We start from the raw sequence: 14,386 nt of genomic DNA on the forward strand, positions 1-14,386 counted from the left end.
CTCTGCTCCGAGGGCTCAGCACGCGCCGTCCCGAAGGGGAGGGTTGGGCGCCTCCTGGTCGTGGAAAGGAATAGGGCTGTAAGCACAGAAAGAAGTTCCCTTGGCTATAAGCTTAGGTCGGTTCTCTGATCTTTCTCTTTGTAATCATTTTAGCAATAATTGTGCGTACAAACTCAATTCACAGTTCACCAAGCCTTTTAACGCACAGTTTCTGCCACCATCCCCGGCCTTTGGGAGGTGTGAGCAAAGCGTAGATGAGTGGGAGCTCTGCGGGGGATGCTCCTTCCCTGCATCCCTCTGCAGTGTTTAGAGACAGGGCTTCAACCTGGGCTGCAGGGTGGTGAGAGGTTTTCTGGGCGGATGAGAGAAATGTCACTTAATTTTGTCACAGAATTCGTTTCGGCATTGGTGCTGGTATCCAGATGGCAATGTAGTTTAAACTCGGAGTTATTTGAGAAATTTTTATCTGACCCAGCGGTTGGCTGTAGTTAGTTGTTTGACATGCAATTAATTATAGATGTTAAGGAATGGTTACTGAGGCCAGTGGAAAAATTTTGGAGGGAATGCAATCATTCTTTTCTGTTTTAATGCATAAGTTTGCTGTTTATGAACTTTCAAATGTACAAACTATGAAAAGAAACCATTGCAGCGTTATTTAGCCTTGCCTGATATTACAGTGAAAGCACAGTGGAATATTAGAGTTATAACTGGTGAGGGGTCTGGAGCACAAGTCCAGGGAGCGGCTGAGGGATTGTTCAGTCTGGAGAAGAGGAGGCTCAGAGGAGACCTCACTGCACTCTACAACTTCATGAAGGGAGATTTGGCCTCTTCTCGCAGGCAACAAACAGGACCCGAGGAAATAGGCACAAGTTGTACCAGAGGAGGTTTAGGTTAGACATGAGGAAGAACTTTTTCTCTCAGAGCGGTCAGGCACTGGAATGGCTGCACAGGGAGGTGGTGGAGTCGCCGTCCCTGTCAGTGCTCAAGAGGTCTGGATGAGGAGCTACGAGATGTGGTTTAGTGCTTGTGGTAGCAGTGGTGATGGGAGGGTGGTTGGGCTAGATGATCTTGCAGGTTTTTTCCAATCTTGTGATTCTATGATTCTACAATCATTGTGTCTTGGTTTCTCCCATGTTTTAATCTCTCCCGTTTCTGAAGTGACGATGTTAGGTTTTGAGGTACTGTTAATCTTAGGTTATTGCACTCTCTCTGGTCTTAGTGCCTTTTGCAGCTGCTGATCAGTCCAATCTGAGCATCTTTCATTACTAGAGATATCAAAATCAAGTTACTTCGAGATTTGCTGGAATCAGAATGGTGTGTGAGAGAGGAAGAGCAGGGCAAAATTCCTACCAGTACCTTTTGGTAGCTCCTGGCCTCTAAGTTGCTATGGAGTTAAACCCAGCCATAGACTTTGCTAGTTTCCTCCCTTCTGCTGGCAAAACAAAACTAAGTGAGCAATATGCTAAGTGTGTGTTATCTTCAGCACACGCTGTTCTGATGTTCTTAATACTAAACACTATTCCGGAACAAGTTTGTTAGCTCTCCTCTGTACTTATTTTGTTCGTGTTGGTTTTTTTTCTTTCTTAAAGCATATTTTTCTCTGCTTTACTCTTTATTTTATCACCAAGAGGAAATAGGATTCATTTGAATAACGCCAATGAAAACACTCAGTCTTTTACTGCTTTCTGTTTATTGCAGGGCTGTTCTGAGTCCAGTATATTCTGCCTGATTGTTGATATTAAGAGATTACATTTCGTCACTTGCAAAAGTCTGTTGCAACAGCTAATCGTGCTCTGTTAAAAATAGTTCTTAATTCTAAATTTCAATGTGCGTGTCTTCTATTTCCTGCTACCAATTCATATCTACCTTTTGCCCTTTACAGTAGTGTTTTAAACATACCAACACAAACAAGCACTAATTATTCTTTGTTTTTTATAAATATGATAAATTGAGCATGCATAAGTCTTGCACAGATAGATATCTTAAGTATTTTTTTTCTAGTTCTGTTCCTTATTTTTCCATCTTCTTACGTTGCAATTAATAAGGGTTATTAGTTAGTGTGGCAGTTAATATTACAGTATTTCCTAGAGGGGTCTCACCCATGACCTGCTTTTTTCATTCTGACCCACTGAATACATCCACAAGATTTTTAATTTTTTCTCAAATGAATTTTTCTGTCAGAACTATAGTAGATAGCTGACTCCAAAGAAAGGGCTAAGTGAGGATTCTGAATTCTGTCTCTTGGGAAGAATTGTTTGTCTGTGAGAGATAATTTGCCCAACTTTGAACAGTGTTAGACTTTTTTCTTAATCACTAGATTAAAAAAAAAAATCTTTGTAAAGTAGACAAAAAAAACCCCAACACATTAATGTATTTTTGTTCATTTGTTATGAGAAAGGTTTCAGGGAGTTGAACGGTAAGTTGTTCTAGAATTTGCCTCGGTTGGGTCAGATTTGTCAGCAGTAGAGAGAAAAACAAAGTTTTGTCTCCTGGGAGATGGGGATATGATAGACTAAATGTCATAATGATGTGAACAAATGAGATGTAACGTGCATTGAAAATATATGTTTTCCATTAAATTTCCACAAAAATGATTGAAAACGTCTTGGGAATTATTTAAGCAATTTACAATATTGTTTAAAAAGGTACATCTGGGCACACTGAGTACAGTCTTTTGTCGTTCATTAGCAATGTATTTAATGAGGGTTTTTTAAGTGATAGATAGTTAAGGTAACAGACAAGTGACAGATTGTTTGTCTTGAACGATTTCCCTATTTCAGGCCCATTACAAAGCAATTAGAAATCTGACAGCATTTTTTCTCTGCATTACTGATCATCTAAAGTGATGAGAAATGAGAGGTGATGAATATTAATTGTGTATTTTCATATAATTATCATAAATTATTACCTTGTCTAGTGTGCTGTGAGTGAAATAAACTCAGCGGATGAAAACTCAGACAAAATTGGTAATTTGAAAGATTTTATAACTTAGATTTTACTTTTTGTCTTTCAAGTGTGGTATCAATCAACCTAAATCAGTCAGATGAACTGAGGGAAAGACAAGAATACTTGTACTTCGCTAATGTAGGTCAGCACAGTATTTGCTTCTGCATCCTCTGACAAATTATCTGTCTTTTCAAACCCACCACATTTACACGGAACTTATTTCTGTGCCTGTGCAACCTTTTCTATAAATATTTACTTAATGTTTGAGGTTTCAAATGGTTTTAAAAGCGGATGCTTGGCTGAACCAAGAAGAACCTGCTATTTTCATCTTTTATCACTCGCTTGGTAATGTTCATTTGAATTTGCCACCTGTTTGCACTGTGTTTTTTGTCTAGGGACCCCGGTCTCTTTAAATTCCAGTAATGAACAGACTGAATAAAGCTTCTTTTGTTGATATAACTTGATCTTGTTGCTGATTATAGTTAAAGCAAAAGTTTAAAGACCCTTACCAATAGCAGGCTTGTCTAATGTCACGTTGGTTACCAGCTAATGCCAATTGCCATACATCTAAAGGCTCTGGAGCAATAACTGTGGCATCTATAATGCCTGCAAGCATGTCAGGTCAACAGTTTATATTAACAATAGTTTCTGGGAAATATAATTCTCAGATCAAATATTTAGATTTTAGATTGTTTTATTTTAATTGGCTTTTTCCTGATAATTGGAAATGTTTCCACTTATTTGTTGAAGGCCAGAGTACTAATGGGCTTTCTGATTACTTTCCTTAGAGGTACACTTCATAGTTAATGATACTTTCGATAAACATTTTTCCATTATGTAGGTTTTCTTTAAGACTAAGCTGCATTCCAGGTATGGTGACAAGTTATAAAATGGTTTTTAGTGGTACAGTGAAGAACATAGTTGCTGTACTTCAAATGCCATTTCCTTATATATTTCTGTATTACAGAAATATATTTCTGGATTACATTGAGGTTTTAGTCTTAGCTTAAGCTTGGATGTATGTTATCTTTTCAGTTTCAACTGGAAGATGTAGTTTGAAGGTCTAGTTATGCTGTTCTAATGGTTAGTTGCCACTGAAAGTGGGAGGGCTACAGAACAGCTACCCATGTTGCATGACTAGTCAAAGGGTTCCGTTTGTCTAAGAGGTTTTGTAGCTGTTTTCAATGAATGGAAACAAGGGAACAGCAAATCAGTAAAAGCAATCTTAATTTATCATTTGCCTAACTATTATAATTTGGTGTTAGTACAAAAATACTATCATGCGTCGGATTTCTACAAATGGAAATATTGTTTAAGGCTATATGAAGTTATTTGAGGATGGTATTCAGTGTGGAGGGAACTGGAGAGAAAATATGAAGCATCATTTGATTGCTGCTGAGTGTAGCATTGTTGGGAAAATCAGTGGCGTAATACCATTTTTACATATTTACATATGTAAGGCTAGAATTTATTACTAAAAACATTAGAAACCAATTCTAGTTGTTTAGAGCAAATTATGCTTGATTGTTAGTGACACAAGGGGTATTTTATCAACCAAAAGTCGTCTTCCTGACAAAGGATCATGGTCCATTTCTCCCATTCCTCCTCTTATGAAACTGTAGTATCAATCTAGAGCCTTTTCTTGGCTTTATTCTCTGCTCTGGTGTTGGACAGATGGGAATATATATATTTTTGGCTTCTGACACAGAGCTGAACTTTGTTGTCCCTTCACATTTCCTTGTGCTAATGGAAGAATCTTGAAGAGAGTAAACATTGTTATCTAGTGCTAGTCAAAAGGATAACTTCATCAACTGTACTTGGAATGGATTTGTGATAGAAAGGTCAGCTTAGTCGTAGCTAGATTGTTTGAGATAAGTCCAATCAAAGTATACTATGCTAAGTTAGCTATAGGTATTAAATGATTCCTTTGGAAAGGTCAGTATATTGGCGACTACCTTTCTACATACATATTTACATTAATTTCAGCAGACTTGCTTAGATAATCATTCAGTCACTAAGAATAGTTTAAAGAAGCCTTTTCAAGCGTGGTTTTTGGCCTGCCTTTTTGGAGATAGACACGGGAAACACACGCTTTGAGGGACTGGATAGAGTACCTCCAGGGGCTGGATGGAATACATCAGAGGAAGCTGAGGGAGCTGGCCAGTGCTCTGCGTGGTGATTAGGGGAGATCCCCTGCTATTTAAAAGAGGTAATTGTTACATCTGTCTTAAAAACAAACAACAACGCAAGAGAGGACTGAGGAAAAAGGCTGTATCTCACTGCCTGCAGAGATTGTTGAGCAAGTCCATGTGGAAGGGGTTTCTAAGCATAAGAAGGAAATGAAGATCACAATCTATTTTACTTTTAAACAGGAAACAGCAAACAACAAAAATCTAGTAAGTGCTCAGGAAAAACACCATATGGCACGCGCCACATGGATGCACAACCTATATTGGCAAAAGATGTGTGAGTAAAGCCATTGCAACTTTTCACTGATGTCATTTGTCAAAGTAAGATGTTTAATTTGCTACCATGTGGTAATTTGTAAAAATATAATTAAGTAAATATTTTAGTAGCATCATTCTCAGTCTAAAGATGAAGGCACGAGGAAAACATTTAAGGTTTTTTTTATACATCCTCAGTATAATATACTCTCAGTTTCGGTCAAATAAAGGGGAAACTTCTTGAAATCCTACAGATTATTGGTTTATCTTTTCCCTTAAGATTTTTGTTTTTTCACTGTTTGTGAATCTTTCATTCTGGATTCATCTGCAGATGACTTAGTGATACTGGAATATTTTAAATAATTTTATCTTCTCAAGTTTCTTCTCAAGCTACTTAGATAACAGTTCTTCCTCTTCAGTCCCGTGGCAAACTGGAATGTCAAGTCACAGTGCTAATTAACTGACTCCAGTCAGGGGGGTTAACTGTATTTTTGTACTAGTAAACATGAAAGCGTGATTACAAAGTACAAGACAGTGCACATCTTCGCTGGAGGGAAGAAATCCTGTTGTGTGAAGGCCGTGGTCAGGGCATGGCAAGGTTGGCTGCGGGAGGGAGAGCTGGGGACAAGCGTGGTAGCAGGCCCAGCCAAGTCAAGCAGCTGGGTCAGTGAGCGCCCTGCTTTGTTCGTCAGCAGACTTGGGGTGAGAAGACAGGGATGAGGAAGAGCAGCAACATGGGTCGCCAATCAGGGTGAGCCTCAGGTCTGGTGACAGGGTTCAACACAGCCAGCCAATAATTTCTAGGCCTGACCAGAAGACATCCTGTGGGCTGGGGCCCACTGCCAGGCACGGCTGCTGTGCAGGTGGGGCTGCGACTCAGGCCAGGCTGAATGTAAGAGCTTCAGCTTAAATGCAGCTCCTGCAGGAAGAGATGTCGGCCTGGGCTGGGGACACCCTGCAGAGCTGTCTGGCGGCTCCCCAGGGTCACTGAGAAAGGAGGAGCAGTTCAGCTGTGCCAGTCATGAAACTGGCCCCAAGCCCAGGCAAAGCCCTGGAAGGGGGATGCGATTAGGCACCATGCAGTCATTTAAGATTCTCGAGGTGCAGCTACCCTTTTTTCTCTGCTTCCCAGAAAAGTGCATTAGCAGATGGTAGCCACTTGAAGGTCTGCAAGTATAAGTGACGCCTAACTTTTCATCTTTTACAGCTTTTAATCTCCCTTATGGTCCACCTAGCTAGTAAAACTGCTACGACAACTCAATTATCAATTTCCTTGGGAACTCTTACTGTGGTCAAGGAAATGTGCGCTCTCATTTTTCACACTGATCCATTTTCCTTAGCATGAAAATTTAATTCCTCAGACCTAGAGTATGTTTTGCCTGCTCCAGGTATGAAAATGTCCCATTTCTCTGGTGTTTGGGGTGTGACAGACACTAAGAATATTGGATGCTGTCTAGTTTTTCGTGACTAAGTGAGATTAGATATTGAATGCTGCCAGATTCTTGTATTATCCAAAAAGCATTATTTAAACATTTTTTTTCCTACATTAGGCCTGATTGCCTAACTCGGCAGCGTAGTTTTCTTTTTTCTCATAGGAGTACTGGAGAAAAATCTTTCATGGTTTTCATGGAACGACAGGGTTTTGGTGGGGGAGGTGAAAGAGAGAGAAGCAGCAGTTTCTTTGTACTCAGCAATTCAGCGATCTGGGATAAAATTTTCATTCAAGCCTTTGGCAAGGTTCCCAACAATTTAGTAGGTTATGGTTTCATACACAGTGTGTATTTATTCAGAATGTACTTTTTGAGAAAAAATAGTAGTTTTATAATAAACTGTAATTAGAAATGGTATTGCAAAAGAAGGAGGAAATTTGACTTTCCTAATAAAAGGAAAATGATCATCACTTTGTATTCCCAGCGCTTGTATGAGTTGAGAACTATTTACTTGACGCTAGTTAGCCAGATGTAAGGTTTGCAGCATTATTTGTTGACGAAAGTTCTTCCCAAAGTGATACAGACTATGTATGTAGGTTGCCCAGAAAGTAATGTCTCCTATTTGTTTCCATGGAAATAACAACAGATACCAAGAGCGCAATAACACTGTCTGATAGAGCAAATTCTCAACTACAAAACACTATTTTTCAGCATATTCACAACATTGGCCAATTTGTGGGGACGAGCTGGTCGAGATGCACTTCATTTTGTGATATGACAGCTATGTCAATCTGGAACGTGGCTTGTCTTTCATATCAATGTCACCACTGCAGAAATGCACCGTCCACCACCTCGCATGTCTCCCTACATGTTCAGCAATTGATGATGAGTGTCAATGGGTTCCATTTTTTCTGCATGGAGGAATTCAGTGGCACACCACTGCTTGGTAGTGCACTTCCATGTCAGACGCTGTTTTGTTGGGCTGCCCCTCTACTAACAGAATATTGGTGGAAGATTCAAACTCTACTGCCATACCACCAGCATCTGCCTCTGCCTTGTTAGGCAGCGTAATAAGATAGGAGGCATTAGTTTCAGAGCCACCTTCGTACATAATGCTATCACTTACTGGGTGAATGATTATGAAGCATTTTTCATAAATATATTAGATTTATAAAGCCATCAGACATTTCTTTGCATCATGTAAGTGATGTATACAGCGGGTATAATAAAGTCATGGTTAGAATTTTCACAGTTTTTATGACGATTTATATACAGGCGTGCACCAGACAATGTTTCAGGAATGTAGTACTTGAAACGTCCCATTCTCATCTGTCAATTTAAAGCTATATTAATATGGTTATCTGGAGCATGCATGCATGTAATGCAACAATAATGCAAGTGCAAATAAGTACGAAATGTGTCTGGAGAGAAATGCTTTAACAGTGCAAGCAAATAATGAATAAATGTAAGATTTCCTTAACCCCTCCATTATAATTAAGAACTGATATTGCTTTTATTTTCATTTTTAGTATATTTGATACATAAAATGCTTTTACCATGTAGAGAGCGCTTTTCTTGAGAAATCACACAGGATGTGCAATTATAGAAGTAAAAAGAATAACGTAAACTTAAATATGTAAATTTAAATAGAATATTAAAATAAATCTTTTGAACAACTACTGAAAAATTACAAAGAAAATAATATGTGTTTGTTAAGTACGCAGTATAAATAAGTAAGTTGGATTAAAATGGATGACTAGATAGATATAACGGAGGCAGCCAAATAATGAATGTCTAAAGGATGGTTGTTACATCTGATGTACTTCATTGTATATTGTAAGTAATTGCTATCCATAAAAAATTCCATGGCTTCTGTATAAGAAATAATTTGACAGGCAACACCAGTACTAAGCGACAGCAAGTAGTACAAATCCTCGGCAACTGTCATCCTGCTGTTGAATTCACATCCAAAACTGTGTGATAACTTTGACCTGTGTAGCTGTTACTGAACCAATATCTGTTCAAGTATATTTTTCAGTTATGGAAAAAAATGTTAGCCACGAGCAAATCAATTTCTTAGAAAAACTCTATGGACTTTTCTTTAGTATACCGTTGTTTTCTATTTAAAGAAGAAATAAGATGAAATGTGCTTTAGTTTGGTAATAATGAATAATTGTAAAATTCCACTAGAGAAGAAAAATAAAAATTTTGATCTCTTATAGATTAAAAAAAAAATCAGCAGGTAGGTAGTAAAATTTTCTGTTGTAGTCATTACAAAATGTATTCATTGATTGGTCCATGAATAAATAGCAGTTTAATTGCTTGTAAATGGGACAAAAAGTTGTTAGAGCTCTTCAGGTTTTTAGCTTTTTTTTTTATTTTTAGCTTTTTTTCTTTGTTTGTTTAGTTAGTTATTTGTTACTTTTTCATTTAATATCCCGCTTAAATTTCTGTTAACCTTTTCTCCTTGTGTCTCTGGGCATTTTTTCTTGAGCAATAAAAATAAGGTCCCGCATGTTAGTTTAAATTCACTTCAGTTGGATAGAAATTTTGCTTAATTAAGGAGTGCCAAGCCATTTTTCCTGGCTATTAAGCACCATTTCATAACAAGTTTTTTATGAGATTTCTGCATATTAAGTCCTTAACTTTATTGTGTTTAATCTTCAGAAGGATGGGCACCAGTGTTATGTCTAAATTTGGGTTTTCTCAAGGTATAAAACAGTTCAGCAGTAGTAGTAGAATGAAATTACTCTTGATAATTGCATGCCTTTGTTTTCTCTTTGAAATCATTTCAGTTAGGGTGTTGGAGTTATTCTTGGGTATCCTAAGATTTACATACACTGTGTGTTTAAATAATAGTTATGATGGTAGTAATTGTTAAGAAAAAGCTGAACAAAAACTGAGGAGCAATAATAAGAACAGGATAGAAACATCTACAGTAATCCTGTAGATGTTTTCTTTGCATTTACTCTCATTCAGTAACAGGAGCTTTACGTATTGTTCAAGTCATAGCCCTTGGCTGCGCTAGACCAGTTATGTAAAGGTTTACTTGGCACTTAAAAATAACATAATCTCTAGTTAATACCAGTTGTAATGTTAAAATTCTGTCAATGTGGTTGGTACAATAGTTAAGGTTAAAGAGAAGGAAGTTATCTACTGAATGAAAAAAAGACAACGAATAGATTTCAGTGTACAAACAAATTTTCCTTTGGTTTTGTAGTTTTTTTATTTTTATTTATTTATTTATTTATTTATTTATTTATTTATTTATTTTGCTGTTTAAATGTGTAACTAAACAGTCTTAAAAAAAAAAGACATAAAAGACAAAAAGACATAAAAAAAGTCCCTCCTGCAGTCACTAGTCAGAATTTGAAACATAGCATAATACATGCAGCTATAATACTAAAATGATTTTTTTGATTGAACTCAAATGTTTGGTATTCCAGTGATCATAGTATTTTATTTAGTATAAGGATTTCTGTGCAATGCATGCAGACAAATTTGGAGGTTCTTGCTTCTTTGACATCTTTTATATGTCTTAAAAAGAGAATATTCTGACAGTTAAGAATTACTGGAATACGAAAGGAGATGGAGGTCTTGATCTCATCCTATTCCTTTCTGTCTTCTTTATCTTTGATACTGCTGTTGGCACAGTTACGTTAGTGGTGATTCGGATCTTCTAAAGAGAGGATAAAGTGAGACTGTATGATCTTCATATGGGTCAATATTCCATCCAGGTCTTTGAACTGTAGTCTATAGTAATTTTTTTTGCCATTGGTAGTAGCCTCAAATTTAAAGTTTGAGGGCTTTTTTTCTCATTATTTTAAATGCTTCTAAAAATTAAATATTTCTGTGATGGAATTTTATATTCATTTCATATGAAGGAAGGCTTGTAAGGCAGTGCTAGTGCAGTGTAGTATTGCTGAAATACCTACTGAACTTCACCACTATTCTATCTTACAACACAGTATACAATTTCCGTTATGATTCTGGCTTATGCAAAGATATTAATAATTCAGCTGAATTCTGAAGGAAGCAAATTGATTTGAATTTGCAGAAGCAAGAATCAGGGTGAAACTCCTAACACATTTTTATAAGGTATTCTTCAACTTCAGTTAAGTTGTTGTGTGCTTTTCAGTGGTTAAGTTTTTGGAACTCCTTGTAATCAGTCATTAATAATGTAAACTAGTGAAAAAATAGAGCGTAGAATTTTGACTATATTTATCATATTTCTCTTTTAGGAAGTGTCTTTGTTCCTATGCAAAAACAGCTCTTGAAAATACTAAAGGGAAGCAAAGCTCTAGATAACTTATATTTGCCCAAAACGTGTCTGCAGTGAGCTATTGTATCAAGAAGGTCAAAACTTCAAGACTGTTCTACACATCAAACAAAATCAGTTCAGAGCTGTGACGGTCTATCGGATATACAGACAGCTACAAATGAAGCTGTACAGACAATTTCTGTCTTATAGTATCATCCAAGAGAAACAGACCGCAAAGTGTTCCCACAGGTCGACTAAGGTAATCAAAGCTTTTCTCTCTTGCTTTTAATCTAATGTTTGATGCAGTTCGGTCACCTTGTAATGATGATTTAGTTGATATTCTTAAACAGACCTTGATAACTTTTATTAAGGTTTCTTGACCTAACAGGTTCTCAGAATACATCTTTTAAAAAATGTATTGACTTTAATCAAACATTTCCAAAAGAAGAATAAAATTACAGTAAAACAGGCATTTCAGTTAGCCTTGAAAATTTTTAGCGTGCATAATAATAGGTGGTTAATATTCATCAGGTTGATTTTCTTTTAAGGAGAACGTGATTGTCCGTATTGAATCAAAGAATGAGTGGATCTCATCTGGAAAATGCCAAGAAAACAAGTGAATTTTGGGATGTGCCATGAAGATGACTAAAGTGAAAAGCTTTTTCTCATTAGTGTGTTCTATTTTGGGTTGGAAAATTGTAGGCAAACGTAGAAGATTACAGTAAGCCCTTCAATTGTGTGCTGACGTGACCTCAGGTAGAGTACAAATGGTCTTAAATTTGTTTTTAAGTGTTTTCTTATACTGCTGAAAACCACCGAGTTATATGGCATTGCTAATTTTGTATGATAAGATATATATTTTAATATATTTGTCCCCACATGTATTGAAGTCTTAAACTCTAAAACTCAAAAAGATAGTTTGTATTTACTCTTTAAAAGGGAGTAGATTCTGGGTTTTCTATTAATATGATTGAGCACTCAGTACAGAAGTAGCTACCCTAATTTGATGGCATGACGTACTTTAGAAATGCTTAAAGAAGACAAAAAGGCTTGCATTTTTATGTGGTCATTTTGACATTTAGAAAATGTGGCAATTATAAAATTGTTACGATTGCCCACATACCAGTATGTCTTAAGTGAAGTATCAGTTCAGCTCAACCTGAAATGAATGGGAGTATTGCCAAGGATTTTCGTGGGAGAGAGATTAAAATCTTAGGCCTCAAACCAATTTTGAGTATTGCATGGGAACGTCTTGTTGCAGACTAGGACGGAGACCGTATGTCACAAATATTCGTTCCGAAGTATGAGATTTCATTATGAATCCTCCCCCCAACCTCCCTCCCCCCCCACACACACTTTATTTTTCTTCTGAAAATTGCCTTGCTGTTGTATTATACAGAGGTTATCTTTGATATAAACGTTTAAAAAATGTTTTAGGTTTTTTTTAAATTAACTGTTAGTTTATTTAACTTTATTCTGCTAGCTGCAATATACATATTGTGCTATCAGGGAAACAGAAACAATTAACAATTAGCTCGTCTTTGCAGTCACAGTACAGGCATAATTGCTGTCAATTTGATTGAAATTTTGCCTAAGAGGTGCTATTGTTGGTGCTTACTTTTTAAACTAGAACTAATAATCTACAATGTCCACTGAGAGCATTTTGTAATTGAAGGTTTTCTCAGAATCAACTAAAATTTTTCAATTTTTATTTGTGCTGATAGGTTTTAAGAAATATTAATAAATATTTCATAGAAGAACTTCATGATAGGGTGATAGAACTGTATTTCGAGTATTCTAGGAAATTCAGAGTAAACTCACTTTGGGATAGACTAAATCTATTTTGCTTGACAGAACCTGATTTATCTGTAATTTCTATTTTTTAACTCAAGTGCTAAGAACTAAATTCTTACAGTCTGAAGAATTTTAATGATTATAAATCCAGATTACCTTTTTTGCGCAATTACAAACATTCTTAATAATTGTATATTATTTAAAAAGGCAACAATTTTAGATTCTTTCTGTAAAATCCTAAACTGGATTTTTTTTCAGCAGAATGAGAAGTGCTTTCTGTTTCTCTGTTTCAAAACTCTGGCATGTCCAGAAGGCATTTGAAGTATCTGAAGTTATTAAGCAGCAGCCAAATGTAATCGAAGTCATAGCTTACATGAATGGCAAAAGGAAGGTCTTTGCTAAAGTTCCTCTGTCCTTAATCCAGTGGCATCTAATATAAGTTTTCTTACATGCATTAACTTCATTTATAGCTTTTGCTTTAAATCCCAATGCAAATCTTTTTTCCTTTAAAGTCACATGAAATTCTTCTTTCTTTGTACACTATTCCTAAAATCTGACTTGTTAACAATTCTTATAAACACTAAGTGAAACAAAGCTATGGAAATACAGAAAGGAATAACAGACGATATTGCTTGTCATTAAAGGCAATCCTTTTAAAACAATCCTTTTATGGGTATGTATTTTCCTCATCTTGTTATCTTATGACTTCCAGTGATCATCACTTAAATACTAAATTACTCATGGTGCAGAGTGGTAAATTAGTTGAGAATAGATTTCTGATTTCCAATTTTTATTTTTATTTTTCTGATTAAAAAGGATCATAAAATGAGTATGTTTGTAATCGGTATTCCTTACCTCCTGTATCCATTTAGCTGCTGGAGGAGTGCACTAAAAAGCTGATTCTGAACATGGCTGCACAATGAGAGTTCTTGGCAGGCAGCTCTGAGCACTAGAACCTAAAGACATACCCCATGATGCCGACGATGTTTATATTTCAACTGAAGAGACTTTTTTAGGTCCGTTTAAAAAAAAAGATTAAAAAAAAAAAAAGAACAGCCCAAACAAAACCAAAATGAAGAATCCCCAGCAAATGGCTTAAGGGTTGCAATTACAAAATTATTTTCATTCTGTCTTTTTGCATGGTTTAACAAAACTAATGTTTACTCATTTACAGCTCAGTAAGAGGATAATGTGCTTAATGAAAGAAAAATCTACTGACAGCCACGTTTATTGCCCTTCATTAGCATTGGTACTTAATTTAATATAGATCTGAATAGACATTAGGGAGCCTGCAGGAGGTTAAATGGTGAAAATTTAAAGAGATTATTGAATTTACTGTTTAGTTTCAGTGACATCAAACAGACAAAATTAATTAAGCCTATTCCACTAGTAAAAATAATCCAGAATGTAAGATTGGATTTATTAATGTTGTTGTTTATAATTTTTTCAACATTTATTCTGGCTACATGGAATATCTGCTTTATCATGCCGTATTAATTTTACATTTTTCA

At 36.1% G+C, this 14,386-nt stretch overlaps 1 protein-coding gene across 1 annotated transcript; it reads left to right on the plus strand.

The window, feature by feature from the left end:
• Positions 1 to 6,106: 6,106 nt before the first annotated feature.
• DCDC1 (doublecortin domain containing 1) lies at positions 6,107 to 13,946 on the plus strand. The gene is given in 8 exon segments (XM_019616043.2): positions 6,107 to 6,141; positions 11,177 to 11,246; positions 11,249 to 11,340; positions 12,343 to 12,382; positions 13,186 to 13,298; positions 13,625 to 13,628; positions 13,748 to 13,820; positions 13,823 to 13,946. Coding segments are annotated over 8 exon segments (519 nt in total). The 3' UTR covers positions 13,915 to 13,946.
• Positions 13,947 to 14,386: the final 440 nt, after the last annotated feature.

This window comes from Meleagris gallopavo, chromosome 5 (genome assembly GCF_000146605.3).
Source record: "Meleagris gallopavo isolate NT-WF06-2002-E0010 breed Aviagen turkey brand Nicholas breeding stock chromosome 5, Turkey_5.1, whole genome shotgun sequence".
Lineage (NCBI taxonomy): Eukaryota > Metazoa > Chordata > Aves > Galliformes > Phasianidae > Meleagris > Meleagris gallopavo.